This window comes from Hyla sarda, unplaced genomic scaffold, assembly GCF_029499605.1.
Source record: "Hyla sarda isolate aHylSar1 unplaced genomic scaffold, aHylSar1.hap1 scaffold_595, whole genome shotgun sequence".
In the NCBI taxonomy this organism is placed as follows: domain Eukaryota; kingdom Metazoa; phylum Chordata; class Amphibia; order Anura; family Hylidae; genus Hyla; species Hyla sarda.
Window position 1 is genome coordinate 158385 of NW_026610609.1, and position 22026 is coordinate 180410.

General features: G+C 46.8%; 1 protein-coding gene across 1 annotated transcript in view; it reads right to left on the reverse strand.

The window, feature by feature from the left end:
• Positions 1 to 22026, reverse strand: part of LOC130340502 (uncharacterized) — a 55029-nt gene that overhangs the window by 8601 nt on the left and 24402 nt on the right. The window contains exons 8-9 of the mRNA XM_056554198.1: positions 21573 to 21860; positions 759 to 932 (exon numbers count right to left, since the gene is read on the reverse strand). Of these exons, the coding sequence (XP_056410173.1) occupies positions 759 to 932; positions 21573 to 21860 (462 nt within the window). The remainder of the gene's footprint in view (positions 1 to 758; positions 933 to 21572; positions 21861 to 22026) is intronic.

A 22026-nucleotide genomic window follows, 5' to 3' on the forward strand; every position in this document is an offset into this window, starting at 1 on the left:
ATCACCAGACCCCTCCATTATTGTATAATGTCCCAGCAGTGTCACCCCTCCAGTCATCACCAGACCCCTCCATTACTGCATAATGTCCAGCAGTGTCACCTCTCCAGTCATCACCAGACCCCTCCATTACTGTATAATGTCCCAGCAGTGTCACCTCTCCAGTCATCACCAGACCCCTCCATTACTGCATAATGTCCAGCAGTGTCACCTCTCCAGTCATCACCAGACCCCTCCATTACTGCATAATGTCCCAGCAGTGTCACCTCTCCAGTCATCACCAGACCCCTCCATTACTGTATAATGTCCCAGCAGTGTCACCTCTCCAGTTATCACCAGACCCCTCCATTACTGTATAATGTCCCAGCAGTGTCACCTCTCCAGTTATCACCAGACCCCTCCATTACTGTATAATGTCCCAGCAGTGTCACCTCTCTAATCATCACCAGACCCCTCCATTACTGTATAATGTCCCAGCAGTGTCACCTCTCCAGTCATCACCAGACCCCTCCATTACTGTATAATGTCCCAGCAGTGTCACCTCTCCAGTCATCACCAGACCCCTCCATTACTGTATAATGTCCTAGCAGTGTCACCTCTCCAGTCATCACCAGACCCCTCCATTACTGTATAATGTTCCAGCAGTGTCACCTCTCTAGTCATCACCAGACCCCTCCATTACTGTATAATGTCCCAGCAGGGTCACCTCTCCAGTTATCACCAGACCCCTCCATTACTGTATAATGTCCCAGCAGGGTCACCTCTCCAGTCAGCAGCTCAGTGATCCTGTGGGTGAGTTCTAGGATCTTCTCCTCATGTATCAGTGAGTGAGGTGGAGGCTCCATGATGGGGCCCCGGGCACTGCTCCGTCCTCCTGACTCTTGGAGATGGCTGCTGGGGGCCACACACTCCCCCCATGTCTTCTTCACTATGGTGTAATCCTGTGTATGGAGAGAGACAATGAGGGGACTGACCCCAGTATTCCTCCCCCACTACAAAGAGGAGATTGTGCCCCCTGTATAGAGCTCTAGTGAGCACATCTGGAATACTGGGGTCACCTACAAAGAGACATCCAGAACATAGAGCGGCTACAAAGATGGTGGCCAACAATGGTGGAAATGTAGATGGGGGGGGGGACAACAATGGTGGAAATGTAGATGGGGACAACAATGGTGGAAATGTAGATGGGGGGGACACAACAATGGTGGAAATGTAGATGGAGGGACAACAATGGTGGAAATGTAGATGGGGACAACAATGGTGGAAATGTAGATGGGGACAACAATGGTGGAAATGTAGATGGGGGACAACAATGGTGGAAATGTAGATGGGGGGACAACAATGGTGGAAATGTAGATGGGGGGACAACAATGGTGGAAATGTAGATGGGGGGACAACAATGGTGGAAATGTAGATGGGGGGGGACAACAATGGTGGAAATGTAGATGGGGGGGACAACAATGGTGGAAATGTAGATGGGGGACAACAATGGTGGAAATGTAGATGGAGACAACAATGGTGGAAATGTAGATGGAGACAACAATGGTGGAAATGTAGATGGGGACAACAATGGTGGAAATGTAGATGGAGACAACAATGGTGGAAATATAGATGGAGACAACAATGGTGGAAATGTAGATGGTGGACAACAATGGTGGAAATGTAAATGGGGACAACAATGGTGGAAATGTAGATGGGGACAACAATGGTGGAAATGTAGATGGGGGACAACAATGGTGGAAATGTAGATGGGGACAACAATGGTGGAAATGTAGATGGGGACAACAATGGTGGAAATGTAGATGGGGACAACAATGGTGGAAATGTAGATGGGGGACAACAATGGTGGAAATGTAGATGGGGACAACAATGGTGGAAATGTAGATGGGGGACAACAATGGTGGAAATGTAGATGGGGGACAACAATGGTGGAAATGTAGATGGGGGGACAACAATGGTGGAAATGTAGATGGGGGACAACAATGGTGGAAATGTAGATGGGGACAACAATGGTGGAAATGTAAATGGGGACAACAATGGTGGAAATGTAGATGGGGACAACAATGGTGGAAATGTAGATGGTGACAACAATGGTAGAAATGTAGATGGGGACAATAATGGTGGAAATGTAGATGGGGACAATACTGGTGGAAATGTAGATGGGGGGACAACAATGGTGGAAATGTAGATGGGGACAACAATGGTGGAAATGTAGATGGAGACAATAATGGTGGAAATGTAGATGGGGGGCCAACAATGGTAGAAATGTAGATGGGTCACCTCACCCCTCCGGTCAGCAGGTGGAGGATCTCCAAGGTGAAGTGTAATATTCTCTTAGTCATCTCATTCCTGTCCTTGTCCATCCTTGGGGGTCATTCAGGAGAAGAGGAGACAACTGGGTCAGCTGGAGGTGAAGAGGAGGAGCCTGAATCACAGAACAAGTGATACACTGTAACAAACCTCCTCCTCATGTAATCTCCTTACTACTGGGGTGACACACTGTAACAAACCTCCTCCTCATGTAATCTCCTTACTACTGGGGTGACACACTGTAACAAACCTCCTCCTCATGTAATCTCCTTACTACTGGGGTGACACACTGTAACATACCTCCTCCCCCTCATGTAATCTCCTTACTACTGGGGTGACACACTGTAACAAACCTCCTCCTCATGTAATCTCCTTACTACTGGGGTGACACACTGTAACAAACCTCCTCCTCATGTAATCTCCTTACTACTGGGGTGACACACTGTAACAAACCTCCTCCTCATGTAATCACCTTACTACTGGGGTGACACACTGTAACAAACCTCCTCCTCATGTAATCTCCTTACTACTGGGGTGACACACTGTAACATACCTCCTCCCCCTCATGTAATCTCCTTACTACTGGGGTGACACACTGTAACAAACCTCCCCCTCATGTAATCTCCTTACTACTGGGGTGACACACTGTAACAAACCTCCTCCTCATGTAATCTCCTTACTACTGGGGTGACACACTGTAACAAACCTCCTCCTCATGTAATCTCCTTACTACTGGGGTGACACACTGTAACATACCTCCTCCCCCTCATGTAATCTCCTTACTACTGGGGTGACACACTGTAACAAACCTCCCCCTCATGTAATCTCCTTACTCCTGGGGTGACACACTGTAACAAACCTCCTCCTCATGTAATCTCCTTACTACTGGGGTGACACACTGTAACAAACCTCTTCCTCATGTAATCTCCTTACAACTGGGGTGACACACTGTAACATACCTCCTCCCCCTCATGTAATCTCCTTACTACTGGGGTGACACACTGTAACAAACCTCCCCCTCATGTAATCTCCTTACTACTGGGGTGACACACTGTAACAAACCTCCTCCTCATGTAATCTCGTTACTACTGGGGTGACACACTGTAACAAACCTCCTCCTCATGTAATCTCCTTACTACTGGGGTGACACACTGTAACATACCTCCTCCCCCTCATGTAATCTCCTTACTACTAGGGTGACACACTGTAACAAACCTCCCCCTCATGTAATCACCTTACTACTGGGGTGACACACTGTAACAAACCTCCTCCTCATGTAATCTCCTTACTACTGGGGTGACACACTGTAACAAACCTCCTCCTCATGTAATCTCCTTACTACTGGGGTGACACACTGTAACATACCTCCTCCCCCTCATGTAATCTCCTTACTACTGGGGTGACACACTGTAACAAACCTCCTCCTCATGTAATCTTACTACTGGGGTGACACACTGTAAAAAACCTCCTCCTCATGTAATCTCCTTACTACTGGGGTGACACACTGTAACCAACCTCCTCCTCATGTAATCTCCTTACTACTGGGGTGACACACTGTAACAAACCTCCTCCTCATGTAATCTCCTTACTACTGGGGTGACACACTGTAACCAACCTCCTCCTCATGTAATCTCCTTACTACTGGGGTGACACACTGTAACAAACCTCCTCCTCATGTAATCTCCTTACTACTGGGGTGACACACTGTAACAAACCTCCTCCTCATGTAATCACCTTACTACTGGGGTGACACACTGTAACAAACCTCCTCCTCATGTAATCTCCTTACTACTGGGGTGACACACTGTAACATACCTCCTCCCCCTCATGTAATCTCCTTACTCCTGGGGTGACACACTGTAACAAACCTCCTCCTCATGTAATCTCCTTACTACTGGGGTGACACACTGTAACAAACCTCCTCCTCATGTAATCTCCTTACTACTGGGGTGACACACTGTAACATACCTCCTCCCCCTCATGTAATCTCCTTACTACTGGGGTGACACACTGTAACAAACCTCCCCCTCATGTAATCTCCTTACTACTGGGGTGACACACTGTAACAAACCTCCTCCTCATGTAATCTCCTTACTACTGGGGTGACACACTGTAACAAACCTCCTCCTCATGTAATCTCCTTACTACTGGGGTGACACACTGTAACAAACCTCCTCCTCATGTAATCTCCTTACTACTGGGGTGACACACTGTAACATACCTCCTCCCCCTCATGTAATCTCCTTACTACTGGGGTGACACACTGTAACAAACCTCCCCCTCATGTAATCTCCTTACTACTGGGGTGACACACTGTAACAAACCTCCTCCTCATGTAATCTCCTTACTACTGGGGTGACACACTGTAACAAACCTCCTCCTCATGTAATCTCCTTACTACTGGGGTGACACACTGTAACCAACCTCCTCCTCATGTAATCTCCTTACTACTGGGGTGACACACTATAACAAACCTCCCCCTCATGTAATCTCCTTACTACTGGGGTGACACACTGTAACAAACCTCCTCCTCATGTAATCTCCTTACTACTGGGGTGACACACTGTAACCAACCTCCTCCTCATGTAATCTCCTTACTACTGGGGTGACACACTGTAACAAACCTCCTCCTCATATAATCTCCTTACTACTGGGGTGACACACTGTAACAAACCTCCTCCTCATGTAATCACCTTACTACTGGGGTGACACACTGTAACAAACCTCCTCCTCATGTAATCTCCTTACTACTGGGGTGACACACTGTAACATACCTCCTCCCCCTCATGTAATCTCCTTACTCCTGGGGTGACACACTGTAACAAACCTCCTCCTCATGTAATCTCCTTACTACTGGGGTGACACACTGTAACAAACCTCCTCCTCATGTAATCTCCTTACTACTGGGGTGACACACTGTAACATACCTCCTCCCCCTCATGTAATCTCCTTACTACTGGGGTGACACACTGTAACAAACCTCCCCCTCATGTAATCTCCTTACTACTGGGGTGACACACTGTAACAAACCTCCTCCTCATGTAATCTCCTTACTACTGGGGTGACACACTGTAACAAACCTCCTCCTCGTGTAATCTCCTTACTACTGGGGTGACACACTGTAACAAACCTCCTCCTCATGTAATCTCCTTACTACTGGGGTGACACACTGTAACATACCTCCTCCCCCTCATGTAATCTCCTTACTACTGGGGTGACACACTGTAACAAACCTCCTCCTCATGTAATCTCCTTACTACTGGGGTGACACACTTTAACAAACCTCCTCCCTCATGTAATCTCCTTACTACTGGGGTGACACACTGTAACAAACCTCCCCCTCATGTAATCTCTTTACTACTGGGGTGACACACTGTAACAAACCTCCTCCTCATGTAATCTCCTTACTACTGGGGTGACACACTGTAACAAACCTCCTCCTCATGTAATCTCCTTACTACTGGGGTGACACTGTAACAAACCTCCTCCTCATGTAATCTTACTACTGGGGTGACACACTGTAAAAAACCTCCTCCTCATGTAATCTCCTTACTACTGGGTGACACACTGTAACCAACCTCCTCCTCATGTAATCTCCTTACTACTGGGGTGACACACTGTAACAAACCTCCTCCTCATGTAATCTCCTTACTACTGGGGTGACACACTGTAACAAACCTCCTCCTCATGTAATCACCTTACTACTGGGGTGACACACTGTAACAAACCTCCTCCTCATGTAATCTCCTTACTACTGGGGAGACACACTGTAACAAACCTCCTCCTCATGTAATCTCCTTACTACTGGGGTGACACACTGTAACAAACCTCCTCCTCATGTAATCTCCTTACTACTGGGGTGACACACTGTAACCAACCTCCTCCTCATGTAATCTCCTTACTACTGGGGTGACACACTGTAACAAACCTCCTCCTCATATAATCTCCTTACTACTGGGGTGACACACTGTAACAAACCTCCTCCTCATGTAATCACCTTACTACTGGGGTGACACACTGTAACAAACCTCCTCCTCATGTAATCTCCTTACTACTGGGGTGACACACTGTAACATACCTCCTCCCCCTCATGTAATCTCCTTACTACTGGGGTGACACACTGTAACAAACCTCCTCCCTCATGTAATCTCCTTACTACTGGGGTGACACACTGTAACCAACCTCCTCCTCGTGTAATCTCCTTACTACTGGGGTGACACACTGTAACAAACCTCCTCCTCATATAATCTCCTTACTACTGGGGTGACACACTGTAACAAACCTCCTCCTCATGTAATCACCTTACTACTGGGGTGACACACTGTAACAAACCTCCTCCTCATGTAATCTCCTTACTACTGGGGTGACACACTGTAACATACCTCCTCCCCCTCATGTAATCTCCTTACTCCTGGGGTGACACACTGTAACAAACCTCCTCCTCATGTAATCTCCTTACTACTGGGGTGACACACTGTAACAAACCTCCTCCTCATGTAATCTCCTTACTACTGGGGTGACACACTGTAACATACCTCCTCCCCTCATGTAATCTCCTTACTCCTGGGGTGACACACTGTAACAAACCTCCTCCTCATGTAATCTCCTTACTACTGGGGTGACACACTGTAACAAACCTCCTCCTCATGTAATCTCCTTACTACTGGGGTGACACACTGTAACAAACCTCCTCCTCATGTAATCTCCTTACTACTGGGGTGACACACTGTAACAAACCTCCTCCTCATGTAATCTCCTTACTACTGGGGTGACACACTGTAACCAACCTCCTCCTCATGTAATCTCCTTACTACTGGGGTGACACACTGTAACAAACCTCCCCCTCATGTAATCTCCTTACTACTGGGGTGACACACTGTAACAAACCTCCTCCTCATGTAATCTCCTTACTAATGGGGTGACACACTGTAACAAACCTCCTCCTCATGTAATCTCCTTACTACTGGGGTGACACACTGTAACCAACCTCCTCCTCATGTAATCTCCTTACTACTGGGGTGACACACTGTAACAAACCTCCTCCTCATATAATCTCCTTACTACTGGGGTGACACACTGTAACAAACCTCCTCCTCATGTAATCACCTTACTACTGGGGTGACACACTGTAACAAACCTCCTCCTCATGTAATCTCCTTACTACTGGGGTGGACACACTGTAACATACCTCCTCCCCCTCATGTAATCTCCTTACTCCTGGGGTGACACACTGTAACAAACCTCCTCCTCATGTAATCTCCTTACTACTGGGGTGACACACTGTAACAAACCTCCTCCTCATGTAATCTCCTTACTACTGGGGTGACACACTGTAACAAACCTCCTCCTCATGTAATCTCCTTACTACTGGGGTGACACACTGTAACATACCTCCTCCCCCTCATGTAATCTCCTTACTACTGGGGTGACACACTGTAACAAACCTCCTCCTCATGTAATCTCCTTACTACTGGGGTGACACACTGTAACAAACCTCCTCCTCATGTAATCTCCTTACTACTGGGGTGACACACTGTAACATACCTCCTCCCCCTCATGTAATCTCCTTACTCCTGGGGTGACACACTGTAACAAACCTCCTCCTCATGTAATCTCCTTACTACTGGGGTGACACACTGTAACAAACCTCCTCCTCATGTAATCTCCTTACTACTGGGGTGACACACTGTAACATACCTCCTCCCCCTCATGTAATCTCCTTACTACTGGGGTGACACACTGTAAAAAACCTCCCCCTCATGTAATCTCCTTACTACTGGGGTGACACACTGTAACAAACCTCCTCCTCATGTAATCTCCTTACTACTGGGGTGACACACTGTAACAAACCTCCTCCTCATGTAATCTCCTTACTACTGGGGTGACACACTGTAACATACCTCCTCCCCCTCATGTAATCTCCTTACTACTGGGGGTGACACACTGTAACAAACCTCCCCTCATGTAATCTCCTTACTACTGGGGTGACACACTGTAACAAACCTCCTCCTCATGTAATCTCCTTACTACTGGGGTGACACACTGTAACAAACCTCCTCCTCATGTAATCTCCTTACTACTGGGGTGACACACTGTAACCAACCTCCTCCTCATGTAATCTCCTTACTACTGGGGTGACACACTGTAACCAACCTCCTCCTCATGTAATCTCCTTACTACTGGGGTGACACACTGTAACATACCTCCTCCCCCTCATGTAATCTCCTTACTACTGGGGTGACACACTGTAACAAACCTCCTCCTCATGTAATCTTACTACTGGGGTGACACACTGTAAAAAACCTCCTCCTCATGTAATCTCCTTACTACTGGGGTGACACACTGTAACCAACCTCCTCCTCATGTAATCTCCTTACTACTGGGGTGACACACTGTAACAAACCTCCTCCTCATGTAATCTCCTTACTACTGGGGTGATACACTGTAACCAACCTCCTCCTCATGTAATCTCCTTACTACTGGGGTGACACACTGTAACAAACCTCCTCCTCATGTAATCTCCTTACTACTGGGGTGACACACTGTAACAAACCTCCTCCTCATGTAATCACCTTACTACTGGGGTGACACACTGTAACAAACCTCCTCCTCATGTAATCTCCTTACTACTGGGGTGACACACTGTAACATACCTCCTCCCCCTCATGTAATCTCCTTACTCCTGGGGTGACAAACTGTAACAAACCTCCTCCTCATGTAATCTCCTTACTACTGGGGTGACACACTGTAACAAACCTCCTCCTCATGTAATCTCCTTACTACTGGGGTGACACACTGTAACCAACCTCCTCCTCATGTAATCTCCTTACTACTGGGTGACACACTGTAACAAACCTCCTCCTCATGTAATCTCCTTACTACTGGGGTGACACACTGTAACAAACCTCCTCCTCATGTAATCTCCTTACTACTGGGGTGACACACTGTAACCAACCTCCTCCTCATGTAATCTCCTTACTACTGGGGTGACACACTGTAACATACCTCCTCCCCCTCATGTAATCTCCTTACTCCTGGGGTGACACACTGTAACAAACCTCCTCCTCATGTAATCTCCTTACTACTGGGGTGACACACTGTAACAAACCTCCTCCTCATGTAATCTCCTTACTACTGGGGTGACACACTGTAACATACCTCCTCCCCCTCATGTAATCTCCTTACTACTGGGGTGACACACTGTAACAAACCTCCCCCTCATGTAATCTCCTTACTACTGGGGTGACACACTGTTACAAACCTCCTCCTCATGTAATCTCCTTACTACTGGGGTGACACACTGTAACAAACCTCCTCCTCATGTAATCTCCTTACTACTGGGGTGACACACTGTAACCAACCTCCTCCTCATGTAATCTCCTTACTACTGGGGTGACACACTGTAACCAACCTCCTCCTCATGTAATCTCCTTACTACTGGGGTGACACACTGTAACAAACCTCCTCCTCATGTAATCACCTTACTACTGGGGTGACACACTGTAACAAACCTCCTCCTCATGTAATCTCCTTACTACTGGGGTGACACACTGTAACATACCTCCTCCCCCTCATGTAATCTCCTTACTCCTGGGGTGACACACTGTAACCAACCTCCTCCTCATGTAATCTCCTTACTACTGGGGTGACACACTGTAACAAACCTCCTCCTCATGTAATCTCCTTACTACTGGGGTGACACACTGTAACAAACCTCCTCCTCATGTAATCTCCTTACTACTGGGGTGACACACTGTAACCAACCTCCTCCTCATGTAATCTCCTTACTACTGGGGTGACACACTGTAACAAACCTCCTCCTCATATAATCTCCTTACTACTGGGGTGACACACTGTAACAAACCTCCTCCTCATGTAATCACCTTACTACTGGGGTGACACACTGTAACAAACCTCCTCCTCATGTAATCTCCTTACTACTGGGGTGACACACTGTAACATACCTCCTCCCCCTCATGTAATCTCCTTACTCCTGGGGTGACACACTGTAACAAACCTCCTCCTCATGTAATCTCCTTACTACTGGGGTGACACACTGTAACAAACCTCCTCCTCATGTAATCTCCTTACTACTGGGGTGACACACTGTAACATACCTCCTCCCCCTCATGTAATCTCCTTACTACTGGGGTGACACACTGTAACAAACCTCCTCCTCATGTAATCTCCTTACTACTGGGGTGACACACTGTAACAAACCTCCTCCTCATGTAATCTCCTTACAACTGGGGTGACACACTGTAACAAACCTCCTCCTCATGTAATCTCCTTACTACTGGGGTGACACACTGTAACATACCTCCTCCCCCTCATGTAATCTCCTTACTACTGGGGTGACACACTGTAACAAACCTCCCCCTCATGTAACTCCTTACTACTGGGGTGACACACTGTAACAAACCTCCTCCTCATGTAATCTCCTTACTACTGGGGTGACACACTGTACCAAACCTCCTCCTCATGTAATCTCCTTACTACTGGGGTGACACACTGTAACATACCTCCTCCCCCTCATGTAATCTCCTTACTACTGGGGTGACACACTGTAACAAACCTCCTCCTCATGTAATCTCCTTACTACTGGGGTGACACACTTTAACAAACCTCCTCCTCATGTAATCTCCTTACTACTGGGGTGACACACTGTAACAAACCTCCCCCTCATGTAATCTCCTTACTACTGGGGTGACACACTGTAACAAACCTCCTCCTCATGTAATCTCCTTACTACTGGGGTGACACACTGTAACAAACCTCCTCCTCATGTAATCTCCTTACTACTGGGGTGACACACTGTAACATACCTCCTCCCCCTCATGTAATCTCCTTACTACTGGGGTGACACACTGTAACAAACCTCCTCCTCATGTAATCTTACTACTGGGGTGACACACTGTAAAAAACCCTCCTCCTCATGTAATCTCCTTACTACTGGGGTGACACACTGTAACAAACCTCCTCCTCATGTAATCTCCTTACTACTGGGGTGACACACTGTAACATACCTCCTCCCCCTAATGTAATCTCCTTAGTAGTGGGGTGACACACTGTAACAAACCTCCCCCTCATGTAATCTCCTTACTCCTGGGGTGACACACTGTAACAAACCTCCTCCCCCTCATGTAATCTCCTTACTACTGGGGTGACACACTGTAACAAACCTCCTCCTCATGTAATCTCCTTACTACTGGGGTGACACACTGTAACATACCTCCTCCCCTCATGTAATCTCCTTACTACTGGGGTGACACACTGTAACAAACCTCCCCCTCATGTAATCTCCTTACTACTGGGGTGACACACTGTAACAAACCTCCTCCCCCTCATGTAATCTCCTTACTACTGGGGTGACACACTGTACAAACCTCCCCCTCATGTAATCTCCTTACTACTGGGGTGACACACTGTAACAAACCTCCTCCTCATATAATCTCCTTACTACTGGGGTAACACACTGTAACAAACCTCCTCCTCATGTAATCTCCTTACTACTGGGGTGACACACTGTAAAAAACCTCCTCCTCATGTAATCTCCTTACTACTGGGGTGACACACTGTAACAAACCTCCTCCTCATGTAAACTCCTTACTACTGGGGTGACACACTGTAACCAACCTCCTCCTCATGTAATCTCCTTACTACTGGGGTGACACACTGTAACAAACCTCCTCATGTAATCTCCTTACTACTGGGGTGACACACTGTAACCAACCTCCTCCTCATGTAATCTCCTTACTACTGGGGTGACACACTGTAACAAACCTCCTCCTCATATAATCTCCTTACTACTGGGGTAACACACTGTAACAAACCTCCTCCTCATGTAATCTCCTTACTACTGGGTTGACACACTGTAAAAAAACCTCCTCCTCATGTAATCTCCTTACTACTGGGGTGACACACTGTAACAGAAACCTCCTCCTCATATAATCTCCTTACTACTGGGGTAACACACTGTAACAAACCTCCTCCTCATGTAATCTCCTTACTACTGGGGTGACACACTGTAACAAACCTCCCCCTCATGTAATCTCCTTACTACTGGGGTGACACACTGTAACAAACCTCCTCCTCATGTAATCTCCTTACTACTGGGGTGACACACTGTAACCAACCTCCTCCTCATGTAATCTCCTTACTACTGGGGTGACACACTTGTAACCAACCTCCTCCTCATGTAATCTCCTTACTACTGGGGTGACACACTGTAACCAACCTCCTCCTCGTGTAATCTCCTTACTACTGGGGTGACACACTGTAACAAACCTCCTCCTCGTGTAATCTCCTTACTACTGGGGTGACACACTGTAACAAACCTCCTCCTCATGTAATCTCCTTACTACTGGGGTGACACACTGTAACAAACCTCCTCATGTAATCTCCTTACTACTGGGGTGACACACTGTAACAAACCTCCTCCTCGTGTAATCTCCTTACTACTGGGGTGACACACTGTAACCAACCTCCTCCTCATGTAATCTCCTTACTACTGGGGTGACACACTGTAACAAACCTCCTCCTCATATAATCTCCTTACTACTGGGGTAACACACTGTAACAAACCTCCTCCTCATGTAATCTCCTTACTACTGGGGTGACACACTGTAAAAAACCTCCTCCTCATGTAATCTCCTTACTACTGGGGTGACACACTGTAACCAACCTCCTCCTCATGTAATCTCCTTACTACTGGGGTGACACACTGTAACCAACCTCCTCCTCATGTAATCTCCTTACTACTGGGGTGACACACTGTAACAAACCTCCTCCTCGTGTAATCTCCTTACTACTGGGGTGACACATTGTAACAAACCTCCTCCTCATGTAATCTCCTTACTACTGGGGTGACACACTGTAACAAACCTCCTCATGTAATCTCCTTACTACTGGGGTGACACACTGTAACCAACCTCCTCCTCATGTAATCTCCTTACTACTGGGGTGACACACTGTAACAAACCTCCTCCTCATGTAATCTCCTTACTACTGGGGTGACACACTGTAACAAACCTCCTCATGTAATCTCCTTACTACTGGGGTGACACACTGTAACAAACCTCCTCCTCATGTAATCTCCTTACTACTGGGGTTACACACTGTAACAAACCTCCTCCTCATGTAATCTCCTTACTACTGGGGTGACACACTGTAACAAACCTCCTCCTCATGTAATCTCCTTACTACTGGGGTGACACACTGTAACAAACCTCCTCCTCATGTAATCTCCTTACTACTGGGGTGACACACTGTAACAAACCTCCTCCTCATGTAATCTCCTTACTACTGGGGTGACACACTGTAACAAACCTCCTCCTCATGTAATCTCCTTACTACTGGGGTTACACACTGTAACAAACCTCCTCCTCATGTAATCTCCTTACTACTGGGGTGACACACTGTAACAAACCTCCTCCTCAAGTAATCTCCTTACTACTGGGGTGACACACTGTAACAAACCTCCTCCTCATGTAATCTCCTTACTACTGGGGTGACACACTGTTACAAACCTCCTCCTCATATAATCTCCTTACTACTGCGGTGACACACTGTAACAAACCTCCTCCTCGTGTAATCTCCTTACTACTGGGGTGACACATTGTAACAAACCTCCTCCTCATGTAATCTCCTTACTACTGGGGTGACACACTGTAACAAACCTCCTCATGTAATCTCCTTACTACTGGGGTGACACACTGTAACCAACCTCCTCCTCATGTAATCTCCTTACTACTGGGGTGACACACTGTAACAAACCTCCTCCTCATGTAATCTCCTTACTACTGGGGTGACACACTGTAACAAACCTCCTCATGTAATCTCCTTACTACTGGGGTGACACACTGTAACAAACCTCCTCCTCATGTAATCTCCTTACTACTGGGGTTACACACTGTAACAAACCTCCTCCTCATGTAATCTCCTTACTACTGGGGTGACACACTGTAACAAACCTCCTCCTCATGTAATCTCCTTACTACTGGGGTGACACACTGTAACAAACCTCCTCCTCATGTAATCTCCTTACTACTGGGGTGACACACTGTAACAAACCTCCTCCTCATGTAATCTCCTTACTACTGGGGTGACACACTGTAACAAACCTCCTCCTCATGTAATCTCCTTACTACTGGGGTTACACACTGTAACAAACCTCCTCCTCATGTAATCTCCTTACTACTGGGGTGACACACTGTAACAAACCTCCTCCTCAAGTAATCTCCTTACTACTGGGGTGACACACTGTAACAAACCTCCTCCTCATGTAATCTCCTTACTACTGGGGTTACACACTGTAACAAACCTCCTCCTCATGTAATCTCCTTACTACTGGGGTGACACACTGTAACAAACCTCCTCCTCATGTAATCTCCTTACTACTGCGGTGACACACTGAAACAAACCTCCTTCTCATGTAATCTCCTTACTACTGGGGTGACACACTGTTACAAACCTCCTCCTCATATAATCTCCTTACTACTGCGGTGACACACTGTAACAAACCTCCTCCTCGTGTAATCTCCTTACTACTGGGGTGACACATTGTAACAAACCTCCTCCTCATGTAATCTCCTTACTACTGGGGTGACACACTGTAACAAACCTCCTCATGTAATCTCCTTACTACTGGGGTGACACACTGTAACAAACCTCCTCCTCATGTAATCTCCTTACTACTGGGGTGACACACTGTAACCAACCTCCTCCTCATGTAATCTCCTTACTACTGGGGTGACACACTGTAACAAACCTCCTCCTCATGTAATCTCCTTACTACTGGGGTGACACACTGTAACAAACCTCCTCATGTAATCTCCTTACTACTGGGGTGACACACTGTAACAAACCTCCTCCTCATGTAATCTCCTTACTACTGGGGTTACACACTGTAACAAACCTCCTCCTCATGTAATCTCCTTACTACTGGGGTGACACACTGTAACAAACCTCCTCCTCATGTAATCTCCTTACTACTGGGGTGACACACTGTAACAAACCTCCTCCTCATGTAATCTCCTTACTACTGGGGTGACACACTGTAACAAACCTCCTCCTCATGTAATCTCCTTACTACTGGGGTGACACACTGTAACAAACCTCCTCCTCATGTAATCTCCTTACTACTGCGGTGACACACTGTAACAAACCTCCTTCTCATGTAATCTCCTTACTACTGGGGTGACACACTGTTACAAACCTCCTCCTCATATAATCTCCTTACTACTGGGGTAACACACTGTAACAAACCTCCTCATGTAATCTCCTTACTACTGGGGTGACACACTGTAACAAACCTCCTCCTCATGTAATCTCCTTACTACTGGGGTGACACACTGTAACAAACCTCCTCCCCATATAATCTCCTTACTACTGGGGTGACACACTGTAACAAACCTCCTCCTCATGTAATCTCCTTACTACTGGGGTGACACACTGTAACAAACCTCCTCCTCATGTAATCTCCTTACTACTGGGGTTACACACTGTAACAAACCTCCTCCTCATGTAATCTCCTTACTACTGGGGTGACACACTGTAACAAACCTCCTCCTCATGTAATCTCCTTACTACTGGGGTGACACACTGTAACAAACCTCCTCCTCATGTAATCTCCTTACTACTGCGGTGACACACTGTAACAAACCTCCTTCTCATGTAATCTCCTTACTACTGGGGTGACACACTGTTACAAACCTCCTCCTCATATAATCTCCTTACTACTGGGGTAACACACTGTAACAAACCTCCTCTCCATATCAACGTACTTCAGCAGGGAGTCTCCTCTTCACAGCAGGCCTCCTCCCACCCAGGTCATATGATGGTGACATCATCACAGGTCCTTTCCTGCTACTTATTTTCTTCCATTGTTGCGCTCCACCCTCTTTTATCACATGACCTTCCTCACAGGTCCTTTACTACAATCCCTTCTATTCCGCTGAGCTCCGCCCCCACGTATACTGGTCACATGAATGTGACATCATCACAGGTCCTACACCTCCACCTTCTGGCAGATACAGAGCAGGTCCTGGTTGGGAAGTAAGGAGATTACATGAGGAGGAGGTTTGTTACAGTGTGTCACCGCAGTAGTAAGGAGATTACATGAGGAGGGGGTTTGTTACAGTGTGTCACCGCAGTAGTAAGGAGATTACATGAGGAGGAGGTTTGTTACAGTGTGTCACCGCAGTAGTAAGGAGATTACATGAGGAGGGGGTTTGTTACAGTGTGTCACCGCAGTAGTAAGGAGATTACATGAGGAGGAGGTTTGTTACAGTGTGTCACCGCAGTAGTAAGGAGATTACATGAGGAGGGGGTTTGTTACAGTGTGTCACCGCAGTAGTAAGGAGATTACATGAGGAGGAGGTTTGTTACAGTGTGTCACCCTAGTAGTAAGGAGATTACATGAGGAGGAGGTTTGTTACAGTGTGTCACCCTAGTAGTAAGGAGATTACATGAGGAGGAGGTTTGTTACAGTGTGTCACCCCAGTAGTAAGGAGATTACATGAGGAGGAGGTTTGTTACAGTGTGTCACCCCAGTTGTAAGGAGATTACTTGAGGAGGAGGTTTGTTACAGTGTGTCACCCCAGTAGTAAGGAGATTACATGAGGAGGAGGTTTGTTACAGTGTGTCACCGCAGTAGTAAGGAGATTACATGAGGAGGAGGTTTGTTACAGTGTGTCACCCCAGTAGTAAGGAGATTACATGAGGAGGAGGTTTGTTACAGTGTGTCACCCTAGTAGTAAGGAGATTACATGAGGAGGAGGTTTGTTACAGTGTGTCACCCCAGTAGTAAGGAGATTACATGAGGAGGAGGTTTGTTACAGTGTGTCACCCCAGTAGTAAGGAGATTACATGAGGAGGAGGTTTGTTACAGTGTGTCACCCCAGTAGTAAGGAGATTACATGAGGAGGGGGTTTGTTACAGTGTGTCACCCCAGTAGTAAGGAGATTACATGAGGATGAGGTTTGTTACAGTGTGTCACCCCAGCAGTAAGGAGATTACATGAGGAGGGGGGTTGTTACAATGTGTCACCCCAGTAGTAAGGAGATGACATGAGGAGGAGGTTTGTTACAGTGTGTCACCTCAGTAGTGAGGAGATTACATGAGGAGGGGGGTTGTTACAATGTGTCACCCCAGTAGTAAAGAGATGACATGAGGAGGAGGTTTGTTACAGTGTGTCACCCCAGTAGTAAGGAGATTACATGAGGAGGAGGTTTGTTACAGTGTGTCACCCCAGTAGTAAAGAGATTACATGAGGAGGTTTGTTACAGTGTGTCACCCCAGTAGTAAGGAGATTACATGAGTAGGAGGTTTGTTACAGTGTGTCACCCCAGTAGTAAAGAGATTACATGAGGAGGTTTGTTACAGTGTGTCACCCCAGTAGTAAGGAGATTACATGAGGAGGAGGTTTGTTACAGTGTGTCACCCCAGTAGTAAGGAGATTACATGAGGAGGAGGTTTGTTACAGTGTGTCACCCCAGTAGTAGGGATATTACATGAGGAGGAGGTTTGTTACAGTGTGTCACCCCAGTAGTAAGGAGATTACATGAGGAGGAGGTTTGTTACAGTGTGTCACCCTAGTAGTAAGGAGATTACATGAGGAGGAGGTTTGTTACAGTGTGTCACCCCAGTAGTAAGGAGATTACATGAGGAGGAGGTTTGTTACAGTGTGTCACCCCAGTTGTAAGGAGATTACTTGAGGAGGAGGTTTGTTACAGTGTGTCACCCCAGTAGTAAGGAGATTACATGAGGAGGAGGTTTGTTACAGTGTGTCACCGCAGTAGTAAGGAGATTACATGAGGAGGAGGTTTGTTACAGTGTGTCACCCCAGTAGTAAGGAGATTACATGAGGAGGAGGTTTGTTACAGTGTGTCACCCTAGTAGTAAGGAGATTACATGAGGAGGAGGTTTGTTACAGTGTGTCACCCCAGTAGTAAGGAGATTACATGAGGAGGAGGTTTGTTACAGTGTGTCACCCCAGTAGTAAGGAGATTACATGAGGAGGAGGTTTGTTACAGTGTGTCACCCCAGTTGTAAGGAGATTAATTGAGGAGGAGGTTTGTTACAGTGTGTCACCCCAGTAGTAAGGAGATTACATGAGGAGGAGGTTTGTTACAGTGTGTCACCCCAGTAGTAAGGAGATTACATGAGGAGGAGGTTTGTTACAGTGTGTCACCCCAGTAGTAAGGAGATTATATGAGGAGGAGGTTTGTTACAGTGTGTCACCCCAGCAGTAAGGAGATTACATGAGGAGGGGGGTTGTTACAATGTGTCACCCCAGTAGTAAGGAGATGACATGAGGAGGAGGTTTGTTACAGTGTGTCACCTCAGTAGTGAGGAGATTACATGAGGAGGGGGGTTGTTACAGTGTGTCACCCCAGTAGTAAGGAGATGACATGAGGAGGAGGTTTGTTACAGTGTGTCACCCCAGTAGTAAGGAGATGACATGAGGAGGAGGTTTGTTACAGTGTGTCACCCCAGTAGTAAGGAGATTACATGAGGAGGAGGTTTGTTACAGTGTGTCACCCCAGTAGTAAAGAGATTACATGAGGAGGTTTGTTACAGTGTGTCACCCCAGTAGTAAGGAGATTACATGAGTAGGAGGTTTGTTACAGTGTGTCACCCCAGTAGTAAAGAGATTACATGAGGAGGTTTGTTACAGTGTGTCACCCCAGTAGTAAGGAGATTACATGAGGAGGAGGTTTGTTACAGTGTGTCACCCCAGTAGTAAGGAGATTACATGAGGAGGAGGTTTGTTACAGTGTGTCACCCCAGTAGTAGGGATATTACATGAGGAGGAGGTTTGTTACAGTGTGTCACCCCAGTAGTTTTTCAGACAGGCCTTGAAAAAATCTGAAAAATTTGAAACCCACTTCTTCACCCTCCAGTATAGCATTAGAGAGAGTTTTCAGCGCAGCGAGCCGCATTGTCAGCAACGGGGAAAACTCACGTTTGTAAAAATGCATCAGGCATGGATCTGTGTAGAATGTTCACCCTCTTACTCCAGATGCCGCTGATACGACATTACTGCCACCTCCTGCTGTCTGCTGGATACTACAGGTCCAACCAGTCCGCCACCTTTTGCTGTTCGCTTGCTGCTACAGGTCCCCCACCTCCTGCTGTGCTTTGGCCACTACAATCCCCCCAGTCCACCCTTACTGCTTCTACCACCATCCAGGCCTACACACACTCCATCGTCTCCAACAAAAAGGATTATTTTTATTTTGGCTTTTTATACAAAAGTTAATTCTTCTTCACTATTTTTGGACACTAATTCTGTTTGTATTTACACTTGGATAAGGCCATTGGGGGAGATTTATCAAAACCTGTGCAGAGGAAAAGTTGCCCGTAGCAACCAATCACATTGCTTCTTTTATTTAAAAAAAAGCCTGTGCAAAATTAAAGACGCGATCTGATTGGTTGCTTTGGGCAACTGGGCAACTTTCACTCTGCACAGGTTTTTATAAATCACCCCCATTGTGTCATCTTCTTTTGCCAGACTCAAAACTTGGAACTTCCAAAAAAAAAGGAGAATTTTCCCCCAATTTTTTTTTTTAAATCAACTTCTTTGCTGTCTAGCAAGTCTTTAAAGGGGATTTCCGGCGCTAAGACATCTTATCCCCTATCCAAAGGATAGGGTTAAGATGTCTGATCGCGGGGGTCCCGCCGCTGGGGACCCCCGTGATCTTCCACGCCGCTCCCCGTTAGAATCAGCCCCCGGAGCGTGCTCGCTCCGGGTCTGATTACTAGCGATCACGGGGACGGAGCATAGTGACATCACGGCTCCGCCCCTTGTGATGTCACGCCCCCTCAATGGAAGCCTATGGAGGGGCTGTGACAGCTGTCAGCTGATGACTGGCGATCACGGGGACGGAGCATAGTGACGTCACGGCTCCGCCCCCGTGTGATGTCACGCTCCGGCCCCTCAATGAAAGCCTATGGAGATGGTGTGACGCTCCGGGGGCTGATTCTAACGGGGTGGAAGATCCCAGCGGCGGGATCCCCGCGAACAGGCATCTTATCCCCTATCCTTTGGATAGGGGATAAGATGTCTTAGCGCCGGAGTACCACTTTAATTTAATCTTTCAACTCTCCTGGGGGGATTTTTAAGTAATTATTTTCAGAATTTTAAAATAAAATAAAAATTGACTAGAGGGTCTTTAATTTCATATAGTAACTCCTTTATTTTTATTTTTTAAAATATTTATTTAAACTTTTTATGAAAATCAAACACATACACATTGAACAAAAAAGCTTGAGCACAGTGCTCCCCAATCCCCGCCAATAAGGATATTAGAGACAGGATACTAAAGTACCTGTAGCTGGGAAATTAAGTTGATCCGCGCCCGAACACCAACAGGACAGTCGACAGACACATACACACCCGGAGCAACCTCCCACCTCACCTAGTTAAGGAGAAACAGCGCACTACCCAGGAGAACCCAATCGTTCCGGAGGGACCACCAATTCACCGATCAGTAACCAAGGCATCCATACTTTGTTAAATTTTTTTGGGACATTTAAGACTACTATACAGAGTCTTATACAATAAGAACAAAAGAAGGAAGTCCAGCGTCCAAAACTCGGAGGATAACGTTTATTTCACCAGATGGCACATACAGGAACACAGGTACAGTGACGCGTTTCGGCCTTAAAACAAGGCCTGAGTCATACATACAGGTATGACTCAGGCCTTGTTTTAGGGCCGAAACGCGTCACTGTACCTGTGTTCCTGTATGTGCCATCTGGTGAAATAAACGTTATCCTCCGAGTTTTGGACGCTGGACTTCCTTCTTTTGTTCTTATCTGTTGCGGGCAAGGTCCACGCCCGGTCTGTGCGCACCTGGGGTGAGCTGAAGCATTCTCTAGAGTCTTATACAATGGTACATATCTGTTAACCAGGTTGAACCAGCGCGCTATAGGGGGGGGGGGGGGGGAGAGGTATCCTTCCATGCCATGATCAAGACCTTACGGGCACAGAACAGGAGAAACCTAATGAGCAGGCGCCTGAAGCTAGATCATTGATAACACCTAACAGACATACAACGGGAAAACACAAAGGGAAACTCTAAATGATCCGTCAAGAACTGCATCACCTCTCTCCAGAAGGGCTCCACACAAGGACAGGTCCACATAGTGTGTAGAAGAGAGCCCACATCCACACTGCACCTAAAACAAGAGTCAGAAGCAGAAACCCCAATACGGAACAGCTTGTCAGGAGTGTAATATAAGAGTAGGATTAGTCTAACTTGAATGAGCATGTCCCTAGCACTGACTGCCGTAGGATAGTATGTCCTAGTAACTTCCCTCCACTGGTCCTCAGGCAGATCAGAAATATCCGCGACCCACTTCACAAAAGCCAAATCAAACAGATCAGGGCCCACAGATTGAAGTAATGCATAAGCCTGAGTCAGAGGTTTGGGAAGGTCAGCGGTGCCCAGATGCAGCTCCACTTCCAAAAAAGCTGGAGTCACATAAAGGGAGCCAAATTGTGCCACCACCGCATGTCTCAGCTGGAAGTCCCGAAATTGGGCACCCTGAGGGAGATCAAAACGGTCACGAAGGTCCAAGAAGGAGGGGAAAGAAGGAAATTCCCCAAACAAATGCAGAGCGAACTTGACTCCCCAATCACTCCAGAAGCCGGCAGCCTCGAACTCCTGAAGGTGCTCAAAAAGAGGGTTCCCCCACAGGGGTGCTCTAGGA